This window comes from Colias croceus, chromosome 12 (genome assembly GCF_905220415.1).
Source record: "Colias croceus chromosome 12, ilColCroc2.1".
Classification (NCBI taxonomy): Eukaryota; Metazoa; Arthropoda; class Insecta; order Lepidoptera; family Pieridae; genus Colias; species Colias croceus.
Window position 1 is genome coordinate 8,434,901 of NC_059548.1, and position 12,962 is coordinate 8,447,862.

The 12,962-nt window shown below is 32.4% G+C and overlaps 2 protein-coding genes across 3 annotated transcripts in view; one reads left to right on the plus strand and one right to left on the minus strand.

Annotated features, from left to right (window-relative positions):
• The window catches only part of LOC123696486 (hemicentin-1-like), a 91,447-nt gene that overhangs the window by 20,967 nt on the left and 57,518 nt on the right, over nucleotides 1-12,962 (minus strand). The window lies entirely within an intron of this gene.
• On the plus strand, nucleotides 4,647-5,487 carry LOC123696502. Its single transcript, XM_045642706.1, has 2 exons — nucleotides 4,647-4,774; nucleotides 4,863-5,487. The coding sequence occupies exon 2, from the start codon at nucleotides 4,869-4,871 to the stop codon at nucleotides 5,310-5,312; it is 444 nt and encodes a 147-aa protein (XP_045498662.1). The 5' UTR covers nucleotides 4,647-4,774; nucleotides 4,863-4,868; the 3' UTR covers nucleotides 5,313-5,487.

A 12,962-nucleotide genomic window follows, 5' to 3' on the forward strand; every position in this document is an offset into this window, starting at 1 on the left:
GATGGGAAAGAGTAAGGTCTCTGCAAGCGAAATCCTAGTTGGTATGGGCAGGAAATTGCGCAGCCTGCGTATCGATCCTGCAGCGCCAAACAACTTCTTACGTACAACTTCAAGTTGAACCTTCCAGGTCATATTTGTGTCAAAATGAATGCCAAGATTTTTGACAGAGTTACTGAAAGGTATCACAGTTCCATCCAGAGTAATCTTCGGAACGGTGCTCCAGTCAATCTTATTTGTCAGTTTAGAGCTGCCAATAATTATAGTTTGCGTTTTTGCTGGGTTTACTAACAGGCCAAAGTTATTAGACCACTGAGAGATATTTGCCAAATCGTTATTAATCTGCTCAATAGCTTCTGGAAGTTGAGGAAGTGAAGCATGAGTATAAATCTGCAAATCATCAGCATACATATGGTAGGGAGAAGATAAATTGTCTGAAATAGAATTGATAAAAATAGAAAAAAGGATTGGAGACAACACGCTACCTTGAGGAACGCCGATAGAGATATTACACCATGTTGACAAGTGATCGTCAATTTTGATCCTCTGTCGACGCCCCTGGAGATAACTCCGAAACCATTCAATTACTGCTGGAGATATGTTAAGAGAACCAAGCAAACTCAGTAATATGTCATGATCGACGGTATTAAATGCGTTACTGAAATCTAACAGTGTGAGTAAAGTGAGTTGCTTGTGATCCATTGCATAACGAATATCATCAGTAATTTTAATTAGAGCAGAAGTCGTGCTATGACCGGGACGGAATCCGGATTGGAAAGGATTAAACAAGTTATGTTTATTTAAAAATGAACATAATTGTTGTTGGACAAGTCGTTCAAGGATTTTAGAAAGGAAGGGTAGGACACAGATGGGACGAAAATCGGAAAACATGGATGGATTGGCTTTTTTAGGTAGAGGAATAACAAATGCTTCTTTCCAGGCCATAGGAAACTCGTGAGAGGATAAGGATACATTGAGAATATGAGTTAACACTGGAGCAATTATATCAAGGATTGGAATAATCATATCACGACCAATGCTGTCATTACCGACGGCTTTCGATGAAATAGACATAATGTTCTTCTTAACATCACAGACAGTAAATTGTTTGAAAGAAAACGGAGGAAAATTTGGAGCTGGTTTAGTAGAAAGATAATCTAAAGTACTTTTCTTATTGTTTGCATCAAGAGCAAAGGAAGTTTTTGAAAAATGACAGTTTAATAAGTCGATATTAAGGTTAACAGGCAGAGAATTTTGAGATGTTTTACCAACTCCAAGAGTTTTAAGAAACTTCCATACCTTTGTTGGATCGCCGTTTTCGATCGTTTTATGAATGTAGCGTTGTTGTGCATCCCTACACATAGTATTACAGCGGTTACGAATAGATTTAAATCTCTCCTTGTTAATCTCCGAGTTGTCCACTTTCAGTTTCGCCTTTGCTCGATTTTTCCTGTTCAGAGCCGTTTTTAATTCCTGCGTCAGCCATGGTGCTGGTACTTAAATGTTTTAGTTTGACTGGCCTTAATGGAGCATGTTTGTCATAGAGTTGGATCAAAAAGGAGTATAATACATCAACTTTTTCGTCAATCGATTGTAGATCAAAAATGCTAGGCCAATCTACTTTTTCGGCATCCGCACAGAGCAATTCCCTATCCACACCCGCCAGGTTCCGTTGCATCAGGATTTTGGGTTTTTGTTTTGGGGGACGGATGTTGTATGACAGGAACAAGAGGTCGTGATAGGAAAAGCCTTCGGCAGGATGCTGACCGGATTTCAATAAATGATCTGGAGAGGATATCATGATAAGGTCAAGTAAGGAAGGGGGACAGTTTGGGAAATGATGTGTAGGATTTAATGGCTATGTTGGGATTGTTTACAAAACGAAACAGAATCCAATCTCATACGCTTTATGTGATTTTGAAATAGCACTGTTTGTTTTGACGTGTTTATTCAGAATTATACTTGTACCTACGTTTAATATTTTTTAGGCCCTGCAAGGAAATAAACAGTCGCGAGTTATGTGATAGACGCCGCAGTAAAAACGATGATATATGGCATTGAAAATAGTTTGGTGTTATTCAAGTTGCACGCATTTCTCGAGCAGATATTACAGTAATCCATTTGCTAAGAACTTGCTGAATAGTTTTTGATACTTTCCTCTTACTAAGAAGTAAGAACATTTAAAGCGTTGATAAATTAATTAACTTTTATGAACTTGCAGAAATAGAAACTTTTTATGATGAATGTGAAAGGAATAGAAAATCTGAATTGGAAGATTATTTGAATTAATAGAAGAAATCTAAAGAATACCTACAATTGAATTTATTCTATGAATTTAAATCAAACACAAAGATAAAATATACAAGCTTTGAATATAAATGCGAGAGCATTAACCTAAAACGCTAAGGATTATTTAAACCTAAAAAGGACTAAGAAAAGAATATTTAGCTGTCTTTAGGGAAACTTAATGAATGTATACAAAAACATTTTAAATTACAACCGTAAAACTATGCTACAAAATAGAATTGTGGCCATGCTATGCAATTAAACTTAGAAACGTTTGGCCGCAAAAAGCATTGCAAACTTTTAACTCGTTTATTTTCTGGAATGGCTCAAAATTACTTTAAATGTCCAATAATTCAAATTTCCCCGAATTATTGATATCTTAATTCATAACCACTTTCAAATGAACGTTTTTTAATAATGTAGAGATATCCACATCTCCTTTCGAGGATCCTAAATGAAGATAGGTACTAAGCTTGGTAAACAGGGTATAGTAATGTAACTCTGCCTTTTCTGTTTTTTTTTACGAACAGTTTCATAAAGATACTATAGCTTATGAAACCCCCTTAAGGATTCTGTTGTTCTCGAATATTGAAAAGAAGGAAGATTCTCATAATGGAAATTAACTCCAATTTCTTATCGGAATACTAGTTACAAATGATTTTCGCCACTGTTCGAAGATAAAATTGCTTTTGTTATTTATAAGCCCTTAATACCCACTTCACATAAACGAATAAAACAAAAAATCGTATAAAAATAAGTAATCACACAATGACAGTCAGATAGCATACAATAATGTTAGCAATAACAAAGTAAGGGTACTTTCCCACCAATAATGTGCGAGGATGTGTAGCGAGGAATGTGTTTGAAATTAGCCAATAGTATCGCTTCAAACTTCAAACTAAATGAAGTGAAGTGATTGGTTATTTACAAACACATTCCTCGCAACACCTCCTCGCACATTATTGGTAAAAAAAAACAACTTAAACTGGAAGTATCTGTACGCATTAACCTTCATAAATAAACCCAACATGCCAATACCATATTGTTCCCCAATACAGTACGTACATATACCAAAATATTTCATGGTTCTTTAAAGAACAATGGCCATGCATCGTAACATCCTGGGTGTGGTCTTGCGATTTATGGACCGTGATCCGTAATTTAATAATTTCACTTTCGGATATAGGTTACGCAAAATAGTACTACCTAGTATAGTATTATATTATCTGTGGTACCTACCTACATCTATTGTGATTTGGTTGTATCTTGATTGTATAAGTGACAATATCTTAGGACAATATAGACTGCCTATTAGCTAATTGTAACTGCAACATGTTCATATTCGATGATTATCTAATGCTTATTGATAACAAAACTGAAATGTTGTATCAAAATTATAGTATGAGTTGGACAAGCAATATTTGACTTATATTTCTAACAAAACATTGTAGACAAAAGTGTTTTATTTTATAAATAGGTGTTTACATATTATATTTTTTGCAATGTTCATCAATATAGACGCCATTTTATGTCAAATAATCAATCAGAAACACAACGTTATCAGACTAAATTAATATTTACAATAATTGGATTCATCCGAATACGTGCGAATACTCTACATTTTTTCAAACAATGTTAAGTATCAAACTAACCCAAATTAATTCAATTTATTCGATCACGATTCCAAGAGTAGCTCCCAGTGCATTAACCAAACATATTTAAGGATGTCCGCACACGGACAATAATTCAAAAGATAACGTCATACCCCAGATTTATGGGCGAAGCGTCCGTTGGTAAAACTCAAATCAAATATTAACTGATGACCGTGCACTATGAGTGTTTTGTCTATGATTTTATATATGATAGTCATTAAAGACTTTTAATGGGTAAGGGTGTCTTTAGGCGTTTAGTGTGCCGTTTGCGAAATCTGCTTCTTCATAACTTCCTCCTTAATTAAAAAATTTGTTGTGAATATGTGAAATTGACACAATTATTTACAAATTTAAAATGAAACTGTTTCAGATTTTATCATTCTTCCTATAAGTGTAGATATAAGTTCACTGTAAAATGTAAACTATTTTGGTATACTTGAACGTGAACATCAAGATTACCCTTGACACTGAAGTGAACATTTTTATTTTCAAAATAAACTATTATTATTTTATATGTAATAATATGTTTAGATATTATGTTCCTTGCATATCATACTAATTCATAATTATTATATATTTTACAAAAAATTCCTAGACTTGATCCCACTTTTGTTATTGTGATAACAACGTATCGTGGCGGCCTAGTAAAGATATGACTGTCTATATCAAAGCAGTAAAACAAAGCTGCTTTATCTCTGATACACAGAATTTTCCAATGAAGAGCTCGAGACATATTAATACTTTAATTTATTATTTATTCCTATCATTGATACTCACGGGCGAAAATAAAGTATAAAACCCTTGATTTTTTTAGTCTCAGTATCAAATACATTTGAATTGTAAGTATTAGCACATGTTAATTACTGCACTGTATAAAAATAAAAATATAAATCATTAGAAACATAACATTTGAAAATTTGTTCGCAGATAAACATGAAGTCCTTCATTGCATTCGCTGCCCTTCTCGCCGTGGCTCTCGGTAGCCCCGTGTACCATGTAAGAAAAATTGTTACTGGACCAGCTGTTATTGAAGGTGCACCGATTTCCGTCGGACCCGCTATTGTCGATGAAGAATCTATCAACGTCGGACCAAATGAACCCGTCAACGTCGGGCCTCCTGAAATCGAAGGTGAATCTATCAACGTCGGACCAAATGAACCCGTCAACGTCGGACCCCCTAACATTGATGATGATTCCATTTCTGTAGGACCTGCAATCATCGATGGTGAACCCATTTCTGTTGGACCCGCTATTGTTGATGACTACGAGCCAATCTCTGTCGGTCCCGCAATAGTAGTCGATAATGCTGCTAGCATCCCCCGCATAAAAGTCGTCGTTCTTATTGAAAATGGCGAAGTTACCGTAACCACGGAGTAAAGGATATTGCTAATGTTTAAGTCCTCATTAATTTCCATATATGTAATTCATTGTATTTGTAATTGTCCTGGAAAATCTTAAGCCTACTAAAATCTGAATATGTTCAAACTTTTATATGTGATTCTCTACGTGATGTAGGTACTAATGCATTAATAAACGTTTACTTTTACAAATATTTTGATTTTTTAATCTTATAAATTCCTTTATATTTTTGCACAAAATCATAAGACACAATTAACAATTTTAGGCTTACATTATACCTACTATTAGAAGGAGGTAGTAGTTATATTTAAAAAAATGTTGATTTTGGTGACTTTTTATATCGCTGACATATCGACCTTAAGAACAGGTAAAGAAGGCTGAGCAAGTCATCAAAGTTCATTCGCAAAAGGGTCTGAGAATTAATGAGTTACCTTCAAGAAGCATGACTCTACACTTGGCGTGTTTCTGCAAAATTACAAATACGCAGTAAATTAATTCCTCATTTTATTCGGCTTTGAATCCAGATTTATAAATATTGACTTCAATATTTTCAAACAAGACATAATTAGTAAATGGACCAAAAACTAATCATATCGAACACATAATATTATGTAATTATTATTTAGAAAAAAACTACTAACTTCATTCATTAGTAGTTAGTACCTACTGTACTGTCGGGTGCAAACCTGTGGTGCAAACAGATTATAATTACTTACTTATAGTCTATACGTCACAATTTTACATGTAAATTTTTACAAAAAATTTCATAAGCAGTTTCAATATTTTATCGATACGACGCGGACGCTCAAATGGACGACTAATACGATTTTTCCATCAAATTTGCCCCTCATAATTGAATTTATTTATTTTCGTTTACCTGTCGATTTTTATCGTCGAAGGACATAATTATTCAGATTTCACATTATAAAGGTCAAAGTTTCCTGAAGCTCGATGTTTCCTCGCATCCATTAATACATAAATAGCTTTCAATATAATACGCGTTTAAATACCTAGTTATATATAATTCGATAACTCGTTAGGCTCACCATATTCGCTTGTAATTGCGGATAGGTCCCATTGTGTGTAAACAATGAGTCATTAAAATCGCGCTTTACAAAACCTTTGTCGGCGGTAATGCGAAAATATTGTTGGGCGGTTCGTTTTAAAGGATCAAAGTATTATGAGAATAAATTTTATTAAATTATGTTTAAATTTTTGTTCGCGCGAATTAATGGTTCTAATTATGATGATAATATGTTCAGTAAAAGGCTACAATGATGTTTTAAATACTTTACAGAATCTTAATATAGTAATAACTAATAATAATATAAAGGCGAAAGTTTGTAAGTATGGATACATCCATACTTACAAACTTTCGCCTTTATGTATGGATGTTTGTTACTCTTTCACGTAAAAACTTCTGAACCGATTACAATAAAATTTAGCACACATATAGAGGGTAACTTGGATTAACACATAGGATAGTTTTTATCCCGGAAATCCCACGGGAACGGGAACTATGCGGGTTTTCCTTTGCAAACGCGGGCGAAGCCGCGGGCGGAAATCTAGTACTTATATATAACAAGCATTCAATTCACTTTCTCTGCGGTAAACAAAACTTAAGTTTTAAATAACTATAGATAATCTAACATATAATACAAGAACACCGCTGTCTTAATTTTCATTTTATGTACGTTTTTCAAACCTTGGACATTTTATTAAAGAAATAACGACTAAAATTATACATGCATCAAATCAAATACAAAAATTCTTCATAATCACATTTCACAGACAATTTTGTGTTAAAGCAAACATTTATATTAGATCACTGGGAAAATAACATTCAAAACAACGCATCTCCGTAATTAAGTAAAATTCACCTCAATATATGTAAATATTTGTATTTACTGTATCTTACGTGAAAGAAAATGTAATATAAACGAGAGCAAATGTGTACATTATTATAATGGGATCTCATCGACCCATCAAGATTATTTGACTCAAACGCTCGTTGAATTTCAATTTGTAAGCGGATGTTAAAACGAAAGAGATCGAAAGGTATATTGCAATTTAAAGAGCGATTTGTTCAACATTTTTTAAGGTGAACATTTTCCCTTCCAATATTCTGCACAATCTTTTCGACATTTCGACTTAAAATATGAATCGCGATGAGATTTTTCTAATGTTTGTTTGAATAATTCATCTAAGTCAAAAGCTGAAGATTTGATTGGTTCTTTTTGTACCAGCTAATCTCAAATGTGTTCCCAATTGAACAATTATTTATGTGTCCACTTATCTAGAAAGCTTAGACGCTGAATACCATCACAACTCGACCAATCGAAACTGAGGTTTAATGGAAATTGTAGCAAAAATAGGTATATGCATCCCTTTGAGAACAGGTGATTTTACACGGATCAGCTAATTAAAATATATTAATGCAATTAAGTAAATTTGGATCATTTTGGTCGAATGTAAACCTTAAATACGATTAAATTTCAGCTGGCGGATACGATCCGGTCATCAGGCCTGCTTGACCTAATTATGTTATTTTACTAAAATTTATTCCAATCCACGCAGGAATATATAAATTAAAATACGATGGTGTACTTGTTAAATGATTAATGTTCGAAAGTTCTGGAATATGAATTATGAAATAATTGCAAAGTCATTCTTGAAATAAGTCTTTGATGTGAATTGAGCGAAATATTTAGACATACTTGAAAACATATCGTATATTTCATAGAAAAAAGAGAAATTACTCAATTAAAAAATCATTATTGCAAACACCAAAACCAACATACGCGCTAATCATTTGCATATGAACGGGACAGGATCTTAAGAATAATTTAGAGCAATAAATAGGTAACATTATACACATAGATGAGTTTGAAAGCCGACCCCATTAAATCTACAATACTTCCTTAACACTTGACAGTCTTCGTATCCCATCCTCGCTTATCCTTTTGAGATGAGACCGTTTTTTTACAATTCTTGTGTGTCTCTTACTATAAAGATGTTATGTTTGCTTACCTGTAACAAAAATAAAAACAAATTAGCCACAATAATAACATTAATAATTCTCGTAAAACTTTGATATTCATGTTTCATTGAATTTTTATCTTTAAGTTAAACGAAGTTCATTTTTACAAAAAACAATTGATTATTAAGAAATTTCTTGTCATAAATTTTCCATTAATAAAACTAATCGAAATCCACAAACATACTACCACATGGTGTTCATATTCAAGGCGTACAATGTAGTACCAAGCATGGCCAATACGTTTTGAATTCACAATAGCTCTATTCAGCTTAACGATATACGAAGGACGTAGGTTTACGAATATTTAATTGTTCCCATAGTTTTGAACATATCCTATTGTATAAGAAATAATTACACGTATGTTATGAGTTATAAGTATGTGGAATAGCGATGTAACGAAAATCGATTGTGTCTATAATAGCTAGGTATTGTTTCTACTCTAGCTTTGGTATATTGTTTTTAAAATACACGCTATTACGTGTTGTATAATATTCTTTTATTATTATTTAAATAGATTGCGCAGTTAGTATACCTACTCTATTATTTTAAGGTGTTTACTGTAAGGAAAACTGGTGTCAATGTTATCAAAATATTTTAGATGATTGAAACATTTTTGTCCCATAATCCTATTCTTATTTTAACAAATTTATTCCCTCATATCATAATAATAAATCCATTACTGATTTTATTGGTATCGCCATTAAAAAACCATCCATCGTTGCTAAAATTATAAATGCGAAAGTTCTGTTACATTTCACAAATTAACTGCTAAATGGATTGGTTGTCATTTGACATAATATTGATATATTGGACTTCGAGAATTACATATAGGTACTTGTTTCAAACACGAAAAGGAAAAGTGTAGAAAGATTTTTGATAACGTGAAGTTAACGGGAGCTAAGCTTTCATATTTATTTGAAAATTGTATGTTTAGCTAATACGTAACCTGAATATGACAACTGTATAAGGATACCTATACCTAACTCAAACGTAAATGTTTATTTATTTTTTCATCTATTTATTTTAATCTTATTATTATTAAATGTTATTATATTAACTGTAGGTATTTTTGTTTGTTATTGAAGCGTGCTTGTGGCACATTATCTAAACAGAGATTGTATCTTTTAAACGACATGGTTTTATTCATTTTAGGCCGTTTGTTCAATAAGGGTGCATTGCTATGGTTACTGGTCACAGATAAATAATGCAAGTTGTAAACGTTCTTCATTTTAACAGCTTCGTCGCTTTGAGTAATAACTCTTGTTGTTAATTTGTCGAATGGTAATGTTCTCCTAACAATTTGGTATAGCTTTAATTGACACAAAGATTAATTAGATAATTAATAAGAAAAGAAAACAATGACTGTTATAGATAAAATCTGAAAATAAATTGTACCAAGACTGCACTAAATTATTAGATTTCGAAAAATGTATTTAAAAATTGGAGTTATAATAAAATAAAAACATTTCAGCAAAACAGTTGAAATTAACAAATGTTGAACTTTAACAGCTTCAAATTTTATTACCAGTTTAAAAGTGTTTATTGTGTTTAGTAGCGTAATAAAACGTTTTCTACCTTCTTCTAAATTATTAACTTAAAGCTGTTTAAGATTTTATTGTATTTATTACTTATATTTTGTTTTGCAATATCACGTGAAATATGAAATAAAGCAGTTATTATCACACTCAATAATAAACCCTATAAAAGTTCTATGACTACTGTGGCGGACACATTCCTTTTAAATCCTTTACTTTTAAGGTCTTTAATCCGGTAGGTTTATACTTTCCGCGACAAGCTGACTCACTCATGCGAAAGCATGTTCCCACCCCACCTGTACATCAAACCGTACAACCTATATTATCCTTTGATTACCCGCATATACTAAACGCTCCACGTGTGCCCAAATAAGATATAATCCCCTGAAAGAAACCCATTCACTCGGATGCATTGAATCGATTAAGTCGTATTAACATCGATAATGTACAGAGTGAAGGGCCTTTATTCGGTCCTCCAGGAGGCTTAAATCGAGGGAGCAATGAATTGAGGGGATTCATCGATTCAATGTGCTTTCTTTGATGTGTACGAGACGATTATGTAATCGATCTCGCTTTTCGGCATTAACTATTGAATAGCGCAGCGTGTGATCAATATTTTGAATGTGGGCCGTGCGTTTGAATGTAAAATTGTTTTTTTGGTTTATATTTATAACTAAGATAATGTTCTTTATTACTAGATAGGTATGAGGTAGGTAGATTGAATATGACAGTTTTAAACGCTTTGAAATAATCAATATCCTGTTAATTATTCTTCACTCGACAGTATGTGATATTTATCAATTCCTCAGATTTAACGGTAGAGCTCACACAAACAAATTAGGTATGTACAAATCTAAATAAGAATTTCGTACCTGTATAAATTTCTTTAGATTTTAAAGTTGCCCTTTTTTGTTTCAACAGCTATAAAAATTAGTATCAAATCTGCCCATGTCATGTACTATTCAACTAAAACATCTATCCATTATGTTCCATAATGAACCAAACACATCTGAGGTCATGAATATCGGCATATCAACGGGTGGCAACCATGAGGCATGCGTTGGACAATAGTAACCAATGGTTACCAATAATAATAATATGTTTACGACTAATGAGTTGGGGTTTGTATAAAACATTAGTTATTGCAGATACCCTATAAGTTTGAAGGTTATCTATAATTATTCCTAGTGTTTTGAATAAGTCTAAAAAAATTAATTTATGGGTAAAATATGTAAATTAGGACAGTTATTTAAATTTTTAAGCTATTGACCCACTTTACTAGTGAATTTGAAACAAATCGCAAGGGACAGGTACGTTCGTATCAGGTAATCATACATTTTTTTATTATATGAACAAAGTATCTACTAGATTTCTGCCCGTGGCTTCACCCACATACTTCGTTTTATGTTTAAGTATGTTCACTCTATCTAACAAAAAAACCCCGTCAAAATCTGTTAGTTAATTTTAAAGATCTAACCATACAGACACAGACGGCGGAAAGCGACTTTGTTTTATACTATGAAAAAGTATGTGTATCTAAGAATAAGTAGATAGTACTGAAGTCTCATGGTAATAAAAACTATGCTATCCATTTATTTTATTATCTTGTAAAACGACATCTCAATTTTGTCGTATAATAAAAGTTCACTCATCATTTAACCAACCAGTAAAAAATAAACAGTATTAATGCATGTTTTGTTTATAAATCAACTCAGGCATGTCCCCAATTATAAAGTTTTTTGGAAGCTTTTTACTTTTGTTTTTTCTACATCGACAATTTGCTTTCAGGATTCTGGATGGTAAATAATTGAGTACTTAAAGTATGTTATGGTAACGATATGAATGGTTCGATAAAAAAAAATTAATTATAAAGCTGGTATAAGCAGAAAAACTATAATTAGCTTAACTAGTACTCTACTACTACTCTTTAAATTACTTTGTAAAAGTGTTTGGGAGTTGAAAACGGAAAGATTTTAATAACTAACGAATTTGGAAGAAACTAAAAGTTTTTGCTACTTGCGTATTTCTAGAAAAAGACTTTTATTAAACCTATCATAAAGCAAATATATAGTTAATCATATTCTAATTCCTTAATAATCATCAGGAACACAATTACAGAGAACTGGATTACACCAAAAAAAAAATGATCTGATAACATCTTTGCAAAATTAATCACCAGTATCACAATTACCTAATTATCTCAGAAAACTAAATTCCTAACACCCAAAAAATGACCAGATAACATCTCTCAAAATTCGATGGCTGAAATTGATCCCTATTCACTACGCCCTAGGGACTATCCAACCTAACCCTTCTAAACAAACAGTTAATTACTAAACCATCGTGAGTCAGGGCCAACGTGGTCGTGACCGCGGCATTATGCAATTTGCACGTATGTAAATTGGCTTGTCCTATCACGATATCAATTGCAATGAAGATTACATATTGATTATGTTTTAAACACCGTTTTAAAGAAAGGATGCGAGGGTCACATTTCGACACGAGTCACGAATGAACGTGATGGGCTTACCAAATTTATATATTCGAATTTAATTAAGTACTAGCTGCGCCTCGCGGTTTTACCCGCATTGCTCCGCTCCTATTGGTATTAGCGTGATGATATTATGTAAGCCTTCCTCAATAAATGAATTAATAATCTAACAGTGAAATAATTTTTCAATTCCTAAGTAGTTCTTGAGATTAGTGCGTACTAACAAACAAACAAACTAATCAGGTTTATAATATGTATTAGCATAGATGCATAGATTTAAATATTATATTAAAAAAGATTACACTTACAATTACAACATTCGAAGCATTTTTTAAGGCCAATTAATTTAAGTATAATATATTGCTTATCTGAAATCAAAGGTTGTTGGAAACGAAATTCCTGTAGTTACTAACTTTCTGGATTCCATAATAATTCAACTCGTTAAATATATACCTTGTTAACTAAATCAGTATCGTTTCAATAACAGTATGAATACATGGGCATAGCTAGCCATGGGCTCAAGGTGGGGCAACAATAAAAAAATAATATGGAACTAGCAACTGTATGTACTTACCTAAAGTCATATCCAGGTCTTCGAACCT

Excerpts from the sequence above, each read along its gene's own strand:
- LOC123696502 (XM_045642706.1), top strand. The coding sequence starts at position 4,869 with ATGAAGTCCTTCATTGCATTCGCTGCCCTTCTCGCCGTGGCTCTCGGT.